Source organism: Rhipicephalus sanguineus, chromosome 9 (assembly GCF_013339695.2).
Source record: "Rhipicephalus sanguineus isolate Rsan-2018 chromosome 9, BIME_Rsan_1.4, whole genome shotgun sequence".
NCBI lineage: Eukaryota > Metazoa > Arthropoda > Arachnida > Ixodida > Ixodidae > Rhipicephalus > Rhipicephalus sanguineus.
The window spans coordinates 11331354-11351435 of record NC_051184.2 but is presented as its reverse complement, the minus strand read 5'-3'; the positions used below and the strand labels follow the sequence as shown (position 1 = coordinate 11351435).

The 20082-nt window shown below is 47.4% G+C and overlaps 1 protein-coding gene across 2 annotated transcripts in view; it reads left to right on the top strand.

The window, feature by feature from the left end:
- Positions 1-20082, top strand: part of LOC119404591 (nuclear pore membrane glycoprotein 210) — a 345697-nt gene that overhangs the window by 113399 nt on the left and 212216 nt on the right. For both annotated transcript variants that reach the window (XM_037671142.2, XM_049418937.1), the window contains exons 6-9: positions 4485-4601; positions 4669-4719; positions 8139-8245; positions 8304-8444. In XM_037671142.2, coding sequence (XP_037527070.1) covers positions 4485-4601; positions 4669-4719; positions 8139-8245; positions 8304-8444 — 416 coding nt within the window. The remainder of the gene's footprint in view (positions 1-4484; positions 4602-4668; positions 4720-8138; positions 8246-8303; positions 8445-20082) is intronic.

The following is a 20082-nucleotide window of genomic DNA, read 5'->3' as shown; positions in this document are numbered from 1 at the left end:
TGTTCCAATTCGAATTCTTTGCTTGCTTTTTAAAAGAGTCACAGTTTCACTGTACGGGTGAAGCAATGAATGCGATAGCAAGGATCCGATCTCGCGTAACTGTACAAAACGCTGGTGTGAGAGAGTACGGCCGCTCCAGGGAGAGATGCTCTTTCCGCACCAGCGATCGCGACCGCGCCCTTAGAATCAAAGTTCAAAGTTGCTGCCCTAGCGGCACCCCCCTTCCTCTCGCGTCTTTTCATGCACATTCAAGAAGGGCGGGGCGTTTCCTCTCTGCTTCGATGGCAGGCCTCCGAGCGAGCGGGATGATGTTATCGCATGTGCCCTCTGAGCGACGAAGATGGGCCGGCTCGTTTGTTCCCTGCTTCAGCCGCGTTCGTCGGCCGCACTCGCGCGCTTTTACTCGCGGGAGAACATACGATGTGCGGGGGGATGCTATCAATTTGGACTTTATACGGGACATGATGGCAAAAACCCCTCGAGAGTGTCCAAATAATTGCTATCGCAGTAAAATCTCATCTCGTTAATAAAAACATGCCTCCTGGTCGGAGCAGGCGCAATTGCGTTTTAATATGCGCAGCTGTCAGTAGCGAGCCCATCGCTGACGGCCAACTGTGAAGCAGCTTCGCCATGTTACTCGTTCGCCTCTCGCTTTCCAGGGTCAATAGCTGACAGTTAAAAACACTCAGTTTCGCTTGCAATCAATGCAATACCAAAAAATTGTATTGTTATACGCAGTAAGGCTAGCAGCTAACTCTATTGGATCCGATCTCGCGTAGCTGAACGAAACGCTGGTTTAAGGGAATATGGCCGCTCCAGGAACCGAAGCGGTTTTCGTTTTGTGAGTTCTCTAAACGCGAAGTAGGCATTGAGAGCACAGCAAGTTAACGAGCCGTGTCCTGATGCCTCAAGATAGCGCGCGCCAGCGACTGAGCGCTTCGAGCGATGCCATCCTGCCACCCTTCCCCTGGCTCCCCTTCATGCTCCTTACTAAAGACGGGCAGGGCGTTTTCTCGCTGTTTGATGAGCAATCGACGGCAGGCCCGCATGCGGGAAGATGTTATCGCATGCGCACTCCGTACGACGGAGACGGCCGGCTCGTTTAATCTCTGCTTCAGCCACGTTCGTCGGCAGCGCTCGCGAGCTTTTACCCGCGGGTAGAATGTGCGGGGTGATGTTATCAATTTAGACGTTATACTGAAAATTACGGCAACGGCAACGGCAAAAACCTGTCGAGAATGTCCATATAATTGCTATCAGAAAAAAAAGTTCAAAAAATCAGGAGCCATTCCACTCTGTGAAGTGAATGATAAGCGAAGCTGTTTTGCGCACGGCACTGAGGTGACATGTTAGGGGACAGTTTGGTATGTAAGGCCAGATTGTTAACGGCCAGGCTATTAACATTCAATACGCAATATAAATGCGAAAGCCTTAGATCTACGCTTCATCAAACACTGAAATTGACCGTCGGCAGCGTGAAACGATTTATGCAGAAAATAATCACCACGTGATGGCGTCATCATGACGTCATAGATCGTCAAAACTTGTGACGTCATAGATCGTCAGACCTTGTGACGTCATCATGGCGCCACATATTGTAATGTCACGTGATGACGTCATGCTTCCGTGATCGGTGAGCCGATCATGGAGCTAGTGCAAAACCAGGTGATGTGCAGAAAGCTTGCAGAGAGGTAGGGAGGATCAACACATCGATCGAGAAGAAAAAGAACCTGGCTTTCACCTTGGAGTCGTCTTAGGGGAATGCATTAGAAATAGTGTGACTTTGGCTTTGAGGCACTGTTGTATGTCACGGCGTTTGTCTACCACGTCTGCTGATAACCACATAGATGTATTTAGAGTAGTATTTCATAAAGTACAATTTTATTAACCCGGTATTTTGTTTATTTGCTACTGTTGAAAATAACCCCTGAAGTGGTTAACTGAGAACACTCAACTGCATGAGCCCTTATTTTTGCATTATCGAGTAAAATATGGAGTTCTCCCGAGGTGATTTTTTCCATGAGCTTTGCAGTGAATCGAAATATTTCTAGCTCTTCATAAGAGCCCTGTAATATTTATTCAGGTGCTTGAATGTTAATGCAATTTGCTCCTCTAGTGCACGCCAATATGTAAAATGAGCTGCTCCAGAGTGCTCCCAGATGCAAAATTATCTGCTCCAAAGTGCTCCAAGATGGAAATTCTTGCTGCTCCAAAGTGCTCCAAAGTGGAAATTTTGCTGCTCCAAAAATTGCTCCAAATCAGAAGTCCTCGGTAGCATCACTGTAAATTAAATAAATAAATAAATAAATAAATAAATAATGTTGTGTCTAGCAAAGAAGAACGAGCCCTTAAAATTTCCCTTCTTCTGTTCATTCATAACGAGGGTCTCGTTCTGGCAGACTGGATGCCTTCAGGGAGTATGCGAGGGATTATTGGTCAGCTGCCAGCTCGTAAAAAGATCACGTGCTACGTGAAGCCAAAAAGGCAGAAAAAGAGCGTTCCACACTCGCCGCCATGGCTGCGATCGGTCTGGAACACTCCTAGGTTTAAATGCGCATATATACCCTATAAAGTGGACGGGGGGATAACCGCCACCATAGCTGAGTGGTAGAGCATCGAACGCGTTATTCGAAGGTCGCAGGTTCGGTCCCTTCCGGCGCCAAGTTATCTTTTCGTCTACTTTACTTTCTTCACATTTATATCCCTATTATTACAACTAACATCTCCTATACTTTCCTTGGCATTATTGTCTGTTAGTTCTGATTAATATTGTGTCTAACAAAGAAAAACGAGCCCTTAAAAGCCATATTCTTTCCTTCATTCATAGCAGGGGTCTCGTTCTGGCATACTTGATGCCTTCAGGTAGTATGCGAGGGATTATTGGTCAGCTGCCAGCTCGTAATAAGTTCACGTGCTACGTGATGCCAACAGGCAGAAAAAGAGTGTTCCACATTCGCCGTCATGGCTACTGGCGGCGCTGACTGACGCTCCCACGTTTAAATGCACATATATAGTACCCCATAAAGTGGACGGGGGGATGGCCGCCGTGGTAGCCCAGTTGGTAGAGCATCGGACGCGTACTTGGAAGGTCGCAGGTTTGGTCCCTGCCCGCGGCAAGCTATCTTTTCGTCCACATTTCTCTCTTCACATTTACATTACATTTACTACTAATAACATCCCCTATACTTTCCTTGGCATTATTGTCTGTTAGTTCTCACCAATTATTACAAATAACATCTCCTATACTTTCCTTGGCATTATTGTCTGTTAGTTCTCATTAATATTGTGTCTAACAAAGAAAAACGAGCCCTTAAAAGCCATATTCTTTCCTTCATTTTTAGCATTAGCGTTGTTTGTTTCCCTCCTTTTGTCCATGTCTAGTGTTGCGCTGTAACAATGTCCTTGATATACTACTACACCAAGCGATACCAAACTCTATTTTGTCTGCTCCAAACCTGCTCCGAAACATAATTTTTTCAGCCTCAAACCTGATCCAGAACACAGTTCCTTCTGCTATAAATATGCTCCAAAACAACTTTTTTTCTTGCTCTGAAAATTTGCTCATACCCTAAACTGGCTGGAGCAGCACTGATATTGGACCATCCAAAAAGTGTTACTTTTTTCGTGGACAGGAAAGTGTTAAGTAGTCATGTTGTGTAGTAGGGGGTCTTCCCACACATATCCTCAGGGAGCACAGTCTGTATGAAGAGGAACAAACTTTAAAGTAAAGAGAGGTTTCGGGGGTGGTGTTCGTGGCCCATGATGGTCAGCATCCTTAGTCCTGGACACTGCAACACTCGGCCGCCACTCTTGCCCTTTGGACTAGGGCCCTTTGGGCTTCCAGTCCGGAGCAGTCGCGGAGAGCAGTCTCCCATGTAGATGGCCCTAGAGGCTCTGCACAAAAAGGGACGCACGTGAAACGTGAAGGGCATTTTATACAAAAGAATAAATTAGGACTGACAGACAAGAAAGCCAAGGAAAGAATAGGGTATGGTATTTGTAGTATTTATGGTTTAAATGTGAAGAAAGTAAAGTGGACGAAAAGATAACTTGCCGCCGGCAGGGACCGAACCTGCGACCTTCAAATAACGTGTCCAATGCTGTACCACTGAGCTACGGCAGCAGTCATCCTCCCGTTCATGAACCCTTAAAGTTCCACCTCTTTTGAAAAAAAAAAATAAGAGCTCATTTGCGTCAGATTTTGCATGTGAATGCTCTCTTGCCCAGAAAGCTCTTGCTTTCATAGTTTTTCGGTCTTTACGGCTGGTGATGCCTGCTGGTTATTGTCTGCTTAATAAGGCCAATCTGCCAGACACAAATGCTGGGATCAGGTGCCTTGGAATTGCTCAGTGCCATCATTGGTGCAACACTGGTTGACCATGGTATTAGCTGGATATACACACTTATAGTGTTTAGGTTGCATATGGCTTGCGTTGACCTTAGTATGCCAGTGTGCAAAGAATTTCTGTAATGCGTGTGTACAGTGGAACCTGTGCAGCCATATGTCCTGCGCGCGGAGGACGAGCAAGTGGCTCGTGTGGAAGGGATGTGCATCTGGGCCCAAGGCCTTGGCCACACGCGGCTGCTTCTGGCTGATTCTCGTATCCTTTAATGCCAAAGAAACTCCTTTTGCCCATTCCACGGTGGTGCCTTGACCGTGGCTCTCAGCTGTGGCCATCAATCCTGCGGATGTGCACGTGGTCAGACCAAGCTACCTTCGTGAGCCTCTTTACTATCTCTTTGGTGACACGATTTCAGGCACCTGTAACAGAAAAGGCAAAATTCAAATTTGCTTCATTCACAAGAGAGAGAGAGAGAATTTATTAGAAGCCAGAGAAGTCGGCCTGAGCTAGCATGCTCTAGCCTGCTACTCTGCACAGGGGAAAAAGGGGAGAAGAAGAGGTGATGCATGTATGCAAACACAATGGTGTTTGACCAAACTCAAGTAGGATAGCTTCCTGTATTCGTGGCTTTTGAAGATTACGTGTAGTTTGATTTGTACATCTGGGAAACATCCAGATGAGGGACCACAAAGGTCGTAGTCAAAGCACATGGAGTCTCAAATCCATCGGTATGTATGTGCAGAGAGTCATCGTATTGTTCATTCAAATATGCCAAAGTCAATTGCTTGTGGGCTGCGCAAGGAACACCAAACTTCTTTGAAATCCCAGGTATTTTCAGGGACATTAGTGGTCTCTGGAAATGATGAAGGAATGGTGTGCCTGTGTGTGTTGCAGCATCGCGAGTAGGTGCAGCCTAAAGTCCCTAGATTTTTCCCTGTTCTTTCTTAAGTACCGACAACCGTTGAAGCACCGCCGACGAATCTCATTCGCTAACCTCGTTTTCGGTAGCCATGTTCTTCCTAATGCTTTTCAAGCATCTGGTGAAACGCGTCCCCCGCTCGCTAATGACGGGGGGGTTGGTGAGAGGAGAAAGGTGCGTCACGCTAGCATATTCTCCGCTGAAAGATGCGTGGCTAATGTACTTAGACGTACGTGGCTTTGTAAATCTTCCAAGTTAGGAAGAAAATGGTGGCAGACGCTGGCTGCGCGTGAGAGAGGGCCGGGAAAGGAGGCAGTTGCCGGTACTTAGGCAAGAAGGGAAAAATCTAGGGACTTTAGTGCAGCCTGGTCGGTCCGTCTATAGCGAGGTCAAGGGATGGTTCACGTGTCTGCTCAGCATTCGGTGTGTCAGTGGTCAGCATGTGGCAGTGCTGCAGTTAAAGAAAAAAAGAAGTATTGCATAATAATACATTTTTATTTATTTATTTTCACATTTTAACACACAACTTTTACTTAAACATTCTCCTCAGCTTGCTGTGTTTAAAAACGCAGGGTTTTCAGGTTGTATAGTTAATTGATATGGATAACCGATGAATTTCATCGCAGTTGTATTTTTGTGCCACTAATGGCATGAATGCCACCAGCACATGAGAATTTAGCAAACAATCACATGGAAGAGCAGATCGAGTTAGAGCCACAGGGTGGCTTCATTGCTATGAAATACTATAGGTAAACTGAACTAAGTGCAAAAGAACTTATTAGTCTCTTACTAACTGCTTACATTTGATCTGGAATTTGCATCTCCAATGACGTCTTCCTGGTTCTTCCGCCATGATGGGATATGACAGTGCACAATGGAAACAAAAACGGTTGAAGAATGGACAGCATAAAGCACTAAACTTTAACTGTCGTTTATTGCTGAGAATCAAGTGTCAAGACGTGTAGTCCACATTTTCAACACGGGGGACGGGCGTAGCCAGGGGGGGGGGGGGTTGGGGGGGTTCAAACGCCCCCCGAAATTTTTCAGTTTTGCTTGCGTATATATACACGTGCACATACAAACACACGCACAAACATACATAAAGTATGGTTGAATCCCCCCCCCCCACAAAAAATTTCTGGCTACACCCCTGACGGGGGATATAGTGTAGAGGGCGCTTCAAACCTACTAACGTTGCCAGCAGCTGGCCATATTTATCATTTGTCTGCTGTCTTGTTACTTTGACCGTGTATAGAATATGCACAAATAAAGCTTGAGGCACATTCGCCTGCCAGCGTGTGATGTGGCTGTTTGCTCCCTTCACTGCAGGCATGGGAAATGCAATGCGTGTACGCGTAATGCCTCACCAAGTTCTCAGGTGCACTGCTTGAGTGTGGGAGATGCTACTAGACAAGAGTCTTAGTGATACAGTCGACTGCCGATTTTTCGGACGCCCGATTTTCCGGACATGCTCGAAAATTCGGACGCTTTCGCGGCACCGTCACCAGACTTCAATGTATTAGAACGTCCAAAATTTCGGACGCTGAAGCTATTCCGCGTCCGATTTTTCGGACTTTCTGCCCAAATTGCAGGTCCGATAGGCATTATTTGAAGCCCCCACCTCTGCCGCATCTATCATCTTGTAGGTTCGAACCAGCGCTTTCGCGAGTCGATCTGTTTGAGATAGTAGCAGAGTCCGAAAGTCAGCTTTGCCGCAATGCCGAAGCGTTATGGGGTGAAGCAGACCAGAAATTCAAAGGGGCCGCTATCGCGGCGCCGTGCGGCGATGTTACGGATAAGAAATGCACGGAGGCATGATGGCGGCAGCTGGCAAACGCGCCAGTACGACTTAATCGCTGACAACTCTTACGATAAGCATCTTCAGTTAACTGCTCGGTAGTGCACGTGGCCTAGCGCAGTTGCATGCGTACTGCACGCATTTAATAGGCGAGAACCCAAATGCGCCGCGCCGCCATTCCTGCTGCCTCTTTGTGCGAGACCGCTAAGTGCGCCGCATAGACGCGTTGCCTTCGCGGACGAAACCAGCTCGCCATTGCCGCGCCCGTGTGCGGTGAAGAACTAAGTGCGCATCACGAACCCTTTCATGATAAATGCGTGTGTACGATACAGCAACAGTAAAGTGACGGCGTCAGCTTAGTTGGCGATGTACTGCACACAACTAGAAACGATCGGCTTGACACGGCAGCAAACGCTGCGTATCGGCGGCGATTCGGCGATGTGTGTGCGCCTGCGCACACGCATCGGGGAAAGCCGGACGAGTCGTCCGCTCTTCCGCTAGTCATTGTGTTCCGCGTCATCGTTTACAAACTCTTCATGCGAGATAGCCGTAATCTATTCCGCGCTTTGCTGTTATCAGCGGCGCTCATCACGAGATGCAAAAGCGGCGGTTGGCACGTACGTAGTTAAGCGGGCTTCGCGGCAGGTACCGAATGTATTTGCGAGAGCCTGGGCGCGCACCAAAATGCCTGATAATTGTACTGGGAGGCATTAAAGCTATTTCGGACGTGGCTATGGCGATTTGACCACTTGAGCAGAATAAAAAAGCATGAATTTGTTTTTTCGGACTGCCCGATTTTTCGGACGATTTCGCGGTCCCTAGGGAGTCCGAAAAATCGGCAGTTGACTGTAGTTTGCTGGCATCCCTTGATGGAAACTAAGATCACTGATTCTTCCACCATTAGATAGCTACCATTGATGCAACTTCTCTTAATTATGAGATGCTCTTTTCATGAATCCTTCCATATTACTAGCGAACAAGGACTACAGAAAGAGAGACAGGACAACTGCTAGCATTAACGAGTTATTCTTTTCATGAGCAAGTTCTTTTTCAGCATTATTGGCATCTATTGTGGCAGGCTTGTCTGTGTCCCCAGGGGAGTCCTGGGTGCTTGAGCGCCAAGGAATATACCAGGTTCTGGTTCAGATCTTTGACGAGCACCATCACCAGGTTCACACAGGCAAGGTGGGTGTCTTGTTGATCTGGTGCTTGTGTTGGTTCATTACAGTGTTCTGTGTTGCAGGGTGTGCAGCTGCGTGTCCACTTTTCGGCCGAGTACTTTGGTGTGCTCAGCTCCACAGAGAATGGCACCCTTCACCAGGTGCAGCCGCTGCGGACTGGGAAGACTGTCATTAGGGCCGAGCTTCAAGGTTGTCGGCGACCTGTGAGTAGAGCTTTTGATGTACCCCACACAATCAGAAATTTCTGTTGTATTCAAGGAGTTGTCTAATGCTGAAATATTTTTCATATCTGCTTTCCTTGGAAGAGCTAGAAAAAAATTAATCTGTTCTTTTACAATGGAAGTGAGGGTCATCGTACACCCTCCCTTTTTGCCCTGGCTAGAGTCTGCAAGCAGTGTTCCTTCACTGCGTTTTCTCATGTACGGAGTAGAGTGTTACCTCCAGCCCCGCCGATTCTTCTTTTCATTCTGTTTTCTGCACTGCACTTTTCGCACACAAGACAAAATAAATGAAACAGACAAGCAGGCATACAAACTCTTGAATGTTATTTGTTCACACGTGCCCGTCAGATATTAGCAGAAAATAGAGTAGGCATGTGGAAGGTAATATTAGGACTTTACCAAGGAAGAAAACAAACCAACCAAAAATTAGTGAACCTCTCCACAAATTTGAATATATTGTGAATTTTGTACATGCTGTAATAGATAAGAGACTGAAGATACCGGTTCAGCCACAGCCAAACCCTGCTGAGCTGGTTATTTATTTTATTTGTTTGTTTATTTATTTATTTATTTATTGCAAATACCTACAGTGCGCGAGTTGGGCATTACCATAGGGGGTTAATTAGACATGTAAAGTTCTACAGTTAAACCTGGATATAACGAAATTGCCAAATTCCCGAAAAAATTTGTTATAAACAGCTTTCGTTATATCCAGTTTGAGCATGAAAATTTGGAAAATAAATGCACAAATTAAACGCAAGGAGAATTGAAGGCAGAGCTCACCCAAAACATTTATTTAGTGGAAAAAGCTGCGTTATTTTGCTCTGTTGCTTGTTTGCGAGGGATGGCAATAATGAACGTTCGTAGGACATCACTACAACGCTGCTCCATCATTGTCTAGCCGTGGCCTCAGATATTGGCTTCGACAACGCGACGGCGCATTGCCGGAGCCAATCTTGGAGACCACGGTCTCGCGAACCTGCTACGCGCCGCAAGATGGCAAAGCGCGTGACAACAGTGACGAGTCGACCTTCGAAGATCTGTTGTCACCGTCGTCGCGGACTGTTTTCACCAGTGCCTAGTCTGACATCTCTTCGGTAGTGACAACGCAGTTGTCGCCATTAGAAAAAAAATAGCAAAAGCTGCACGTCATCAGGGGCGTGCGCAGTGAAACGACGCAGGCGCATGCGGCGTCGACAACTAAGAGCGCACTCCATATGTGGCGCGAACTCGAAGCGTAACGACACGGAGCAAGGATATCTTTTTTTAGTGGCGTCACCTGGTGTCACGTTAATTAATTGCAGTTCAGAGACTTCTGCAACAACCGAAGTGGCGCTGCCAACGCAAAAGCCGATTTTCTGTTCTTTCGTTCTTTTTTTTTTAAAGAAAGCCAGCACGGTTAGTGTGTTAGTGTGTTGGCACCCGCAAGCGGCTGGGTGTAAAGTCCCTAGATTTTCCCTGCTGAAGAACAGGGAAAAACCTAGGGACTTTAGCTGGATGAGGTCTGAAGGAAGGGAGGGAGGGGGGGGGAAGGGGGAGGGGCACGCCTGCGCACGCACCCGCGGTGGCAAGAAAGCCGGCTTGAGTAGTGTTTCGATGTCCTCCTCACATCGAGGCACTCTAGGCTTGAGGAGCGCAGGCTTTGCCTGCCCACCTCGCACACACCTGCGGCCGTATAACGAACCGTTGTTCCGTGTTCCGTATTCCGTTTTGGCCGCCATTAGCGCCCCGTGATTGGTCGTTTCACCTGTCACTCAAGTGACGTGTCGGAAGCCCAAATTTTGTTGACGTCAAAATGACGAGTACGCGCTCATTATGCTAAAATATACGGAATCGGTTCCGTCCAAGCGCGGAACAATCTGCGAGTGGCCCCGTTTCGACGGAATAGCAAACATGGCGGTGCCGGCGAGCTTTTTCGTGTTGTTGGCGGCGATCGCTCGGCGGCTCGGCAGCACCGTGGGGGCCGTGAGCGCCCGACGACGCGTTCGACATGCCAGTCGATGAAAGAGTTCGCCGTCACTTTCTCCCGAAGAAAGGAAGGTGCGGCGGTTGTGCGACAAAGTGGCCGAGGAAGGCGCGCGACGGCGCGACCGACTTCGCTGTCGGTGCAGCCTGTGGGTGTTGTGCGGCCTTCGGTTTTTCGCGAGTGGCAGCTTTCAAGCCTCGTTTGGAAGCGAGGATACATGCAAGCTGCGGTGAGCAGACTGTGTGCGATGTTGTGGCGGAGGTAATCGTGCACGCCGGGATCCGTAACAAGTGGGTTCACTTCCCGTGGACGCCGGATGAAAAGGCGGCCTTGAATGTTTCCTACGGCTGCCGGCGTCATAGGATGCGTGGACGGCAGCGACGCAGCGTTGCCGTCATCATTGCACCGAAGGGTGACCATCACAAGGCGGCATTTTATCCCCGCAAAGGACATTATGCCCACATCGTCATGCTAGTAAGTATCGGTCTTCCCATCCTTTCGAGCGCATGTCCGCGTAGCGAAATGTGGCTCACAGTGGTTCATGCTTTCGTCAGATCTGCGACGCAGACATCGGAATCCTGCCGTGAACCACTGAGTCTGGGATCAGACTACGACGCCCACGTCTGGCGGACAACGCGGCTGCGTGAGCGCATCGAAGGGGCCCGGATTGCCGCGGCCGTACCTTCTGGCTTCTAGGTGAGCAGAACAAAAAGTTGGGATATTCACAGTTTGAGGTAACAGAATATTTGCTCGCGCTATGGTTAATGCCCTGTTTGATTAGCTCCAGGTACTTGGTAACTGTGACAACTTACAGGATGTCGCTCACTGCATGTGTGTCATCTTGCAGCTATCGGTTATCCGCTCCATAATATCGACAAATGACTCACATTGTCATGACAGCCCATTTGTAGTAGTCATGCTTCGCGTAGTACGGGTAAGTCAGACTGGTGAGGTGTATAGCATTAGATCATGTAGATGATGCTATCATTGCTCTCTTTGTGTGGCTCAGCCTTGTGGATCTCTTACATTGAAGCAGTATTTACAACACACCACTTGTATTTGTGCAGGTGACAGAGGCTCCAAACCAGGACCATGGCTCCTGACACCTCTCCGAGGCTGTCCTCTCAGAAACGGTGTTAAAAAGGCAAGTGCTACACCGCACATGCTGCAATGCAGTCTGTAATGAAGCGTTGTGCTGGGCGTTTGAAAAGCTGCTTCCGCTGCGTTCAGCAGTGCAGTTGTACCCTCCATTACGAATCAGAATGTGCATCTCACATTGCTGCAGCATGTGCAGTGTTGCACTTGCCTTTACATTGCAGAAGGTGACAGAAATGTTCATGATTTCAGCGAGCGATGATTCCAATAGTGAGCATGGCAGTGTTGTCAGGGATGACCCCGAACCACTGCTTAGACAAGGAAGGTCATCACGCTCCTCATGTATTCCTGCCGGACAAGCTGTCCGCAGTGGTAATCCGCTATTTGGCTAACTGCACCACTGACAACAGCACTAGGCAAGTGTCATTTCAGTGAGAAACATGTGCCTAAGAAGTAACAATAATATATGTGGTTTTCCGTGCCAAAACCATGATACAAGTGTGAGCCACACTGCAGTGGAGGACTGAATTTATCTTGACCACCTGTGGCTCTTTAACGTGAATCTCAATGCAAGTACAGCAGTGATCCTGCACGTTACCCTCATGGAGATATGTTCGCTGTCAGCAGGAACCGACCCATGCGCTGAATGAAGCTTAGCAGCACGACTTCTTACCTGCTAAGATGTTACCTAACAAGTAGAAGAAAACGTTTCGAAGTTAAATTTCCTGGTAATAATAAATCGCTGCTGGGTTTCATCATATGCTGTATGACCAGGTCTTTCGCAGAACTTGACTACACGTGACTGGGTCATTTTTATGTGGCCGTAGATAGGAACCTTTCATTTAGCAACTGTCAATATAACGCACTGTACTCGGCAGCTGAGTGCTATAGCCAGTTCTCTGGAAAGCAAGGGTTTGTTATTGTTTTTGTTGCTGCTGACCGTCTTCTAATCACGAACACTGTGACCGTTATCTGCTCTATGACTGGGAGTGCACACCAAGTCTTTGTCTCCTCACTTCGTGTATAACAACACAGGGCTTGCCTTTTACTTCACGCACAACTTGCGGGCACTGTGCTCTTTTGTTGCACATCCACCACACTGTTCCTTTTGAAAGGGCCAACTGATGCTGAAACAGATCGTCTGGCATTTCAAGTACCTTTTTCTCATTCAGAAGTGTGCTCATTTGTGAATGAAGAAGTAATGTGAAAGAATATGTAAGCAGTCTCTTCAAGACAGAACCTTGTAAAAAAAAAAAGAATTTATTCGTGTTCACACCAATGCAAAGACGGCACATACTTTCTGTAAATAAACGTACATTGTGAAACTGTAGTGTCATGTTTTTAAAGCATTACTGCACATTTATTACATGCACAAGTTACAAGAAACATCGTGCTGAAGGAAGCACAGTGTGACATCGTACTGCATGGGTAATTAATGACTACTATAATGCAAATATAGATAACATCAGCATGCCTTTCTACTAATGACATATCACGTTGCTAAAAGCGTTATATGCGTTTCAAGGAGCACCTTTGTCGTCGCAAAGCGTGTGGCAGGGACCAATACTGTAACCAATGTCTGCGCACCTCAAATTTTGGTTTAAGTTCGGCACATGTTGTCTCTGCTTATTGCTGCGTCCCATCATACCGCATGAAAAAAAAAAGAGGGACACATGAAATGTGCACAGTATACGAATCACAAGGTACGTGGGCAATTGTGTGCACAGCTATGCATTTCAGATATATTACAGAGTAGTATAGTACCCCTCACAAGATGGTGGTTTGTCAATGTTTATAAGAAAGGACAGTTGCATAACAATGGTATTACATGAAGCAGCAAGACAAACCAATGTATACAGTGTGCAAAACACGCCTGTGCAATTGACGGGATGCTTTCCTGAATAGGCAATAGCAAAGTTTTTTCTTACAGATATAGCGTCAACATTACATAAATGTAAAATGCATGTTGCAATGTAACTGGCCTAATGTGTTTGCAAAAAAAGTATATGTTTGGTTTTCGAGGACATAACTTTGCAAAAGGATTGATAGCTGTCACCCACGCAAAAGTCAACTGCAGTTTCAAAAAGGACACAGATAGTAGCCTGTGTGATTATTTTGCTCAGTGTAAAAGCACCTCCTGTGAGTGGCAAACAGGCATATCATCCTTTAGTGCAACTTGTAAAAACACTTGTGTCATATACATTTCAACTTCAAGTGACATCATGAAACTACAGTCTTTTGGTGTACAGTTAAGCATGGTCTTCAATTCATTTCAGATAGCTCACTAGCACATGTCAAAAAACTTATGAAGAGCAAGCACTGCCACAAAATCTTGCACTGTGAGTTTCACTGGAGGGAAAGGCTATGCTTACAGGCTTACCGCATGAAATGACGCCACATGATATGTGTTGTGTGCATCATTTCAGAAGGCTGACGATCACATGTCAAAGCAACTTGTGAAGACGTGCTCACACTACCACAAGAAAGTGGAGTATCGATTTAAAAACACTTATGCACTACACTTGTCACACCAAAAAGATGACACGCAAGTAAAGAAACATGAAACAAAGAACACAAAAATGAAGACATGTTAAAACGGAAATAAAGTCTTAATGTTCATGGCCGACAAGGTGGCTACAGCAGCAGTCAAGACTGGGGAACTCCAGGCCCAATGGCAGCCAGGAGATGTTAGAGGGTGCCTGCGATGCATTGGGTAGCCGAACGCATGCCCCTCACTCCATCGACCAGCTCGGGATGCTGCAGCTAGAGAAATTCACAATGTATTACAGGCCACTTAATGCAAGAACACACAGGATACCAAACTAATGCTCCATCGGTTTGATTCGGATCGTCAGCGATGACAAGGCATTTGTCATTGAGCTGGAGAAAAAATCCAACCGTTTTTTGTTATACGTTTAAACCAGGGCCCAACCACAAGACCTCAAATAGATTTGAAGTGCTGGTTCCACTTATTTTTGTTCCATGAAAATGTAACCCTGAATTGACTCCGCTTCTTCTTAACCTCGGTACAAGCACTTCAAAGTAGCATCGTTAAGTCTTCACACTTGAGCCTCCTTTACGTGGCAAAAAAACCTCGGAACTTGGCGAAACACTCGTAGCACTTCTAGCCACACACACACCAAAAACAGGCCCGCCGCTGCTGGAACAGCCTGAGAGGTGGCTCCGTAAATTTTCCCCCTTTTTTCTTCAGAGTTCTCGCCGCAACGCGGTAAACCAATGCAGCATATATCATACAGTTCTTTGCAGGCTACAACAATTATACTTATCAAATCTATTCGTTATATCATCACAAATGAAACACCGTGGTGTGCATGTTAACACAAATGTTTTACGCAACAAGTTTCTTCTGTGCAAGTTCGATTCATCAGAAATGTACGTAAAATGCACAGGGGAAAAAACTGAATGTGCACGTCCATGTACGCTGTAACTACGCTCGCTCACGCACTATCGTTCACGAAATCAAAAGGTGAAGCTTACTAGATATCAGACGATAGAAGTACAGGCTTCCCCAGTTCATAACGATTTTTTTTCGCTACCTGTAAGAACCAAAGCAAAGTAAACATAACGCGGTAACAGCATTGTTTACTCACCTTGCGGCTAGAATTCCATGTTTTCCTTGCTCTTCGCAGCTTCAGATATTCCTCTGCGACGAAAATACTCCCCGGTAGTCGCGATCACATTCTTTTCGCAGCATTATAGGTGACAGAACAGAAAACACGGCTCGCAGAGACGATCAGCTGTTTTTCTCGCAACGGCCGCCTTAAGCGACTTGGATTGGATGCAAAAGCAACACCCATGTGGCTACGACTCTCAAAATACGTTTGTTTTGCGTTTACTTTGCAATACGCTTCATTAACCTTAGCACCAGAAGCTCATAAAACAAATTTATTTTCATTTACGTACAATTGTTCTTTTGTCACACGCTCGCGGACGAAATAAACGAGTTATACGGCCCCTTTGCGGCCCTCAGCCAAAAAGTCACTAAAGCCCCTAAATTTTCTCCCCGAAAATACCTACAAAATACTAGGGATTTCCCCAGAATTCCTACGAAAAAAACGCCAACTGCCGCACTTGTCTTGCTCAACAAGCTATGGGCGGCTACGAGCGCTTTTTATTGGCCAAATTCGAAAAACGTCGCGGCTTCCGCCGTGGGCGGTGCCTCAAGCGTGACGTAACAGGGAAAACGGAATACGGAACACGGAATAAAAGTACATTATACGGCCGCTGCACATGCCGGGAGCGCTCGCTCTCGCCTCGCAGTTTTGCGGAACCAACAGCCCGAACCGGTCTGGGTGCAGGCGACGTTTGTTGCTTCACCGCGGGGATGACGGTCGAGGCCTCCGCTGTTGCTTACCCGTGCTTTGCATGCGCCCGGGTAATCCAGTCGTCTTGTTGGGCCCCGCCCACGAGGTCCTTGTCGGTTGTTTTTGTTCTGTGCTCGGCGACTCGGTTCGTCGCGCCGAACGACGGCCCCCTTGTCCGGGTGGGACACCGCTGGCTCTCAGCCACGCGGTACTTCCTGGGTACGTCCAGTTTGTGTGTGGTAACTGAAGTTGCTGCACCAAACGATAGCCCCTATGCAGTCACAGTTCAGTGCTCGACGATTGGACTCGTTGAGCCGAACGGTAGCACCCCCGTCCGGGTAGGACCCCGTCGGCTTCCAGCCGTGCGGTTTTTCTCGGGTACGTCTGTTTTGTGTGCGGCGACTGAAGTTGCCGCACCAAACTGTTGCACCATGGCCGAGTCTCTCTGGCGTGGGGCCGTGAGACTGGCTACATCTGTTTGGTGCTTTGCGCCGAGCGGTAGCCCCCGTGTCCGGGCAAGGACCGTCTTTCCGAAACAAATCTTGCCCTCCTCAACCCGGGGAGGGAGGTCGTGCCGGGATAGACGTACGGATGATGATGGGTTGATGAGTATCTTAGAACTCTGGGACAAAGCGCCTCCGGGCGCTGCGTCTCCTCCCATCTGACAACGGCACCAGGGCTTTGAGCGCGCCATGTGCGCCGCTGCCGCTTCGCGCTCTCGTCCGCGGGGCAACCACAGAAGATGCATGCGGCTCCTGCTCGTGCCAAAATGACAAAATTCAAGGCAAAATCCCTAAGTTGTCGGCGGTGAGAATTCTTTTTATTAAGGGTGTCTCCCGCTGCCACTTTGTTACATAGAGGTCGCAAATACATGTGCTCTTATGGAGTAACGGCGGGGAATAGAAAAACTTCATAATATCGAGGAATTCGTTGTATGAAGGTTCATTATAGGCAGGTTTAACTGTAATAGGATGTCACAAAACAGCAGTATCAAAACAGCCATAGAACTAGCATATATGGACATCATGCTAAAAGAGACAACACAATCAATACAAAGGGTAAGATATCCCATGATAAAGACATTCAGAGTAATATTTAAAACATATCCATATCAAGCTCTCTATGGTCAAAGCAAAATTTCATGCAAACACTATCTCATCGGGAAGCAGATTCCATTTTTCAAATAACGTACGCTGTTGGGCTAGTTGGCGCATAGCTGGTTAGAAAATTGTTGGCGCAAAAGAAGAGCGTGGACGAAGTGCGCTTGTCCGTGTTACTTCTTCGTCCACGTTCTTGTTTTGCGCCAACGATTTTCTAACCACCATTTTTCAAATGTTTGGGGAAAGAACGAAAACTTAAACACCTTAATACAACATTGGTAGGGCCTTAATTTCTTGGAATTGTCACATCTTTTAGACTGCTAATTAGGTTCTTTTAAATACATGTTCTTGTCGATTGCTCTGTTGCCACTGTAGATGTTTTGTAAAAGCTTCAACCTGACTATTTTTCTGCGTTTGGAAAGTAACTTCCATCCCAGTTTTTCTCTGGTTTGCAAGCTTCTGATTTTGTAATGGTAGATTCCCGTGAAAGAACTTGCAGCTCTTTTAAAGTGTGGAGCACTTTAGGGGCCCGGCTTGTTGTCCATCCATGCATCTCGTGACGGGATCACACTCACAGTAAAGCACTTGATACAGGCCATAACAAGGCTATCAATGCTCAAAACCTGGTTAAAGGGGTACTGACACAAAATTTCGCGGCCGAGATAGCCTGCTGGATCGATTCCAGTGTATGTGCGTGTACCATCTGCAAAATATCGACAGCAAATAAAGCTTGGAAGGTATTTTATATGAATTTTGAAGTTCGCGAGCGCGATCCAGCATTATAGGCCGCACCTGGTGCATCGACACCCTCGGAGGTGACCCGAGGTGACCCCCCTACTTCCCCTACGTAACCGCTGCAGCCGGTACTAGTTATGATGACGTCGTAGCCGCCATTTCTGTTTTGACGCGCTTCCCGACGAATCGCTCCTCGCCAGCGGGTCAAACCTGAAGTGATTCGCCACGTCGAAAATTCCTTCCATCCCCGCCGCAAGAAAATCGTCGCCACCAGACGACGATGAGCCCGACGACGACAGACCGCGCGGAAATGCGTCACTGTTCTGAGTGCTCACGTGACCGAGCGTTTCACTCGCTAGGTGGTGATAGTTGCACCCGGCGGCTTGTCGTTTTTGGAGCTCTGTCAAACCGAAACTGAGGCTGTGTCGGTAATGAGGAGCTTGTAATTAATTCTGTCGCGCGCTGCAGCAAACGATGTGCCGTGTTATGACTAACAGGCCCCCAGCAATACATTGCAGCAAAAAAACGCGGGGCGAAAATTTTTGTGTCAGGACTCCTTTAAAATGAACGAACAAGGCCTAAAATAATAAAATTAACAGAAATAACAAAGAATTAATTGCAATAGTTAACTAAAAGTTGCTGAAAACGTTTGGAAACCTGCGGCTGACTCCAGGGCCGCGCATAACAGGGCGCCACCGCCTCGCCGAATGAGTGAATGCCCCTCCCTCTACGCTTCACCGGCGCTGCATCGCTACATCTGATGGGAGAAACAACCTGACAACTCACTGGAGATGACGCGTATCTCAACTGCCATAACGAGCAGGAAGTCGATAAAGTGCAGTAAAAAGTAGCGCACATATCGGACACTGAGTTTACAAATTTCCCTAACAAGATTCTACTCATGCCGGGGAAACCCTACATGCTTACCTCAAACATTGGCGTTATCGATGCTTTGGTAAACGGAGCAGTGGGAACTCTTCGATAAGGAAGGAATTGAGTAGTGCAAAGTCAGACTCCCTTTTAAAGTTTCTTATGGAGCAAGGTGCAACTAGTGAGTGCGAAACAACACTTAATATTGCATGTGTTCTGCAGATGTAACACTCAGAAAGAGATCTATGAATTTCTCTCTGCTAGTTTGACGGGCCACTGTACCGCCATGAAGTGCTTGTTGGATCACTCGCCAGAACGATGGCGGAAACAAAAGCAAATGCGACGGTTCCGCACGCTGCAATTAAACACCATATTGCCACGTGCGTTTCTTACTATCACTTTTGCTATACGTAAGCTATACAGTGCGGTTAAGTATTTACTGCACACTGGTTGACTAACGAGAGAAGCCGTAGACTTGCATAGTGTAGAACGGCTGCGTCCTTTTAAATGCAAAAAAAAATCTTAATCACTTTCTGTATTTTATTTCCGAAGTATTTTGCATTTATGCATGATAATTACACGATATTGTCACGTGGTCGTGACGTCGACGAAGACAGCAGTCAGCACGTCCGAGATGAAACTGTTTATTTGGCCGAACTTGTGGCCGGGAAAATGAAACTCCAACTACAGCAATAAACTGATAGCGGTGAATAGAGCGTCGACCGTCGATCAACTGACAAGCGGTGAAGCGCGTCGGCATTTAAACATGTGCTGTCGAATATTCCAGCGTTATCTCTGGCTGTCGTGCAAATTCTAGAATAAGCTCGAGTGTGCGCGTCTTGCGCCCAATCTTAACAAAACGATCTACAATGATCGCGAAGCTTCTCGAACAATGAGGCGCGGTTCGCGCTGAGTGTTGCTGACAGTCTTTGTGGCCGAAAACCGAATAGAGCAAAAGTGATAAAGAAACGTACGTGGCAATATGAGCGCTCTCCACTGGCAAAACATCACCATGAGCGTTAAAGCTGACGTCAGCGAACAGGTGCTGACTAGCGCCACAACACTCGTAGGTTACGTCCCTAGCGGCAGGAGGTATGAACTGGAACGTGGGTGCTGGAGAGGGGACATCTGGACAGGTCAGGAGTACAGTAGGTCGTGCTCAGGAGTGCGGAGTGCCTGCTTGTGAACAGGCAACGACGGTGTAACGAGCATGTGGCGCCCTGCCTAGCTTAGCTTCGTTACATAGCCAGGTTCGGCGGGCAACCTTGGTCGCGTGGTAATAATAAACACTGACAAGCGCGGCTCGGCAGTCAGTGGCTGTTCACCCCGCCATGCGTTTGGGTCGTCCTTGTTAGAGCGTGGGTGCGCGGGTGCTGCTGCGCTACGAGGTTTGCGAGTACCTGCGCTTTCGGGGACCAGCTGGACTCGCTGCTCCGGGACCGTTTCGTTTGTGGCATAAACAACCCCGCCATGCAGACACGTCTACAGGAACTTCCCGACCCCTCGCTGGATGACGTGGTGAAAGCAGT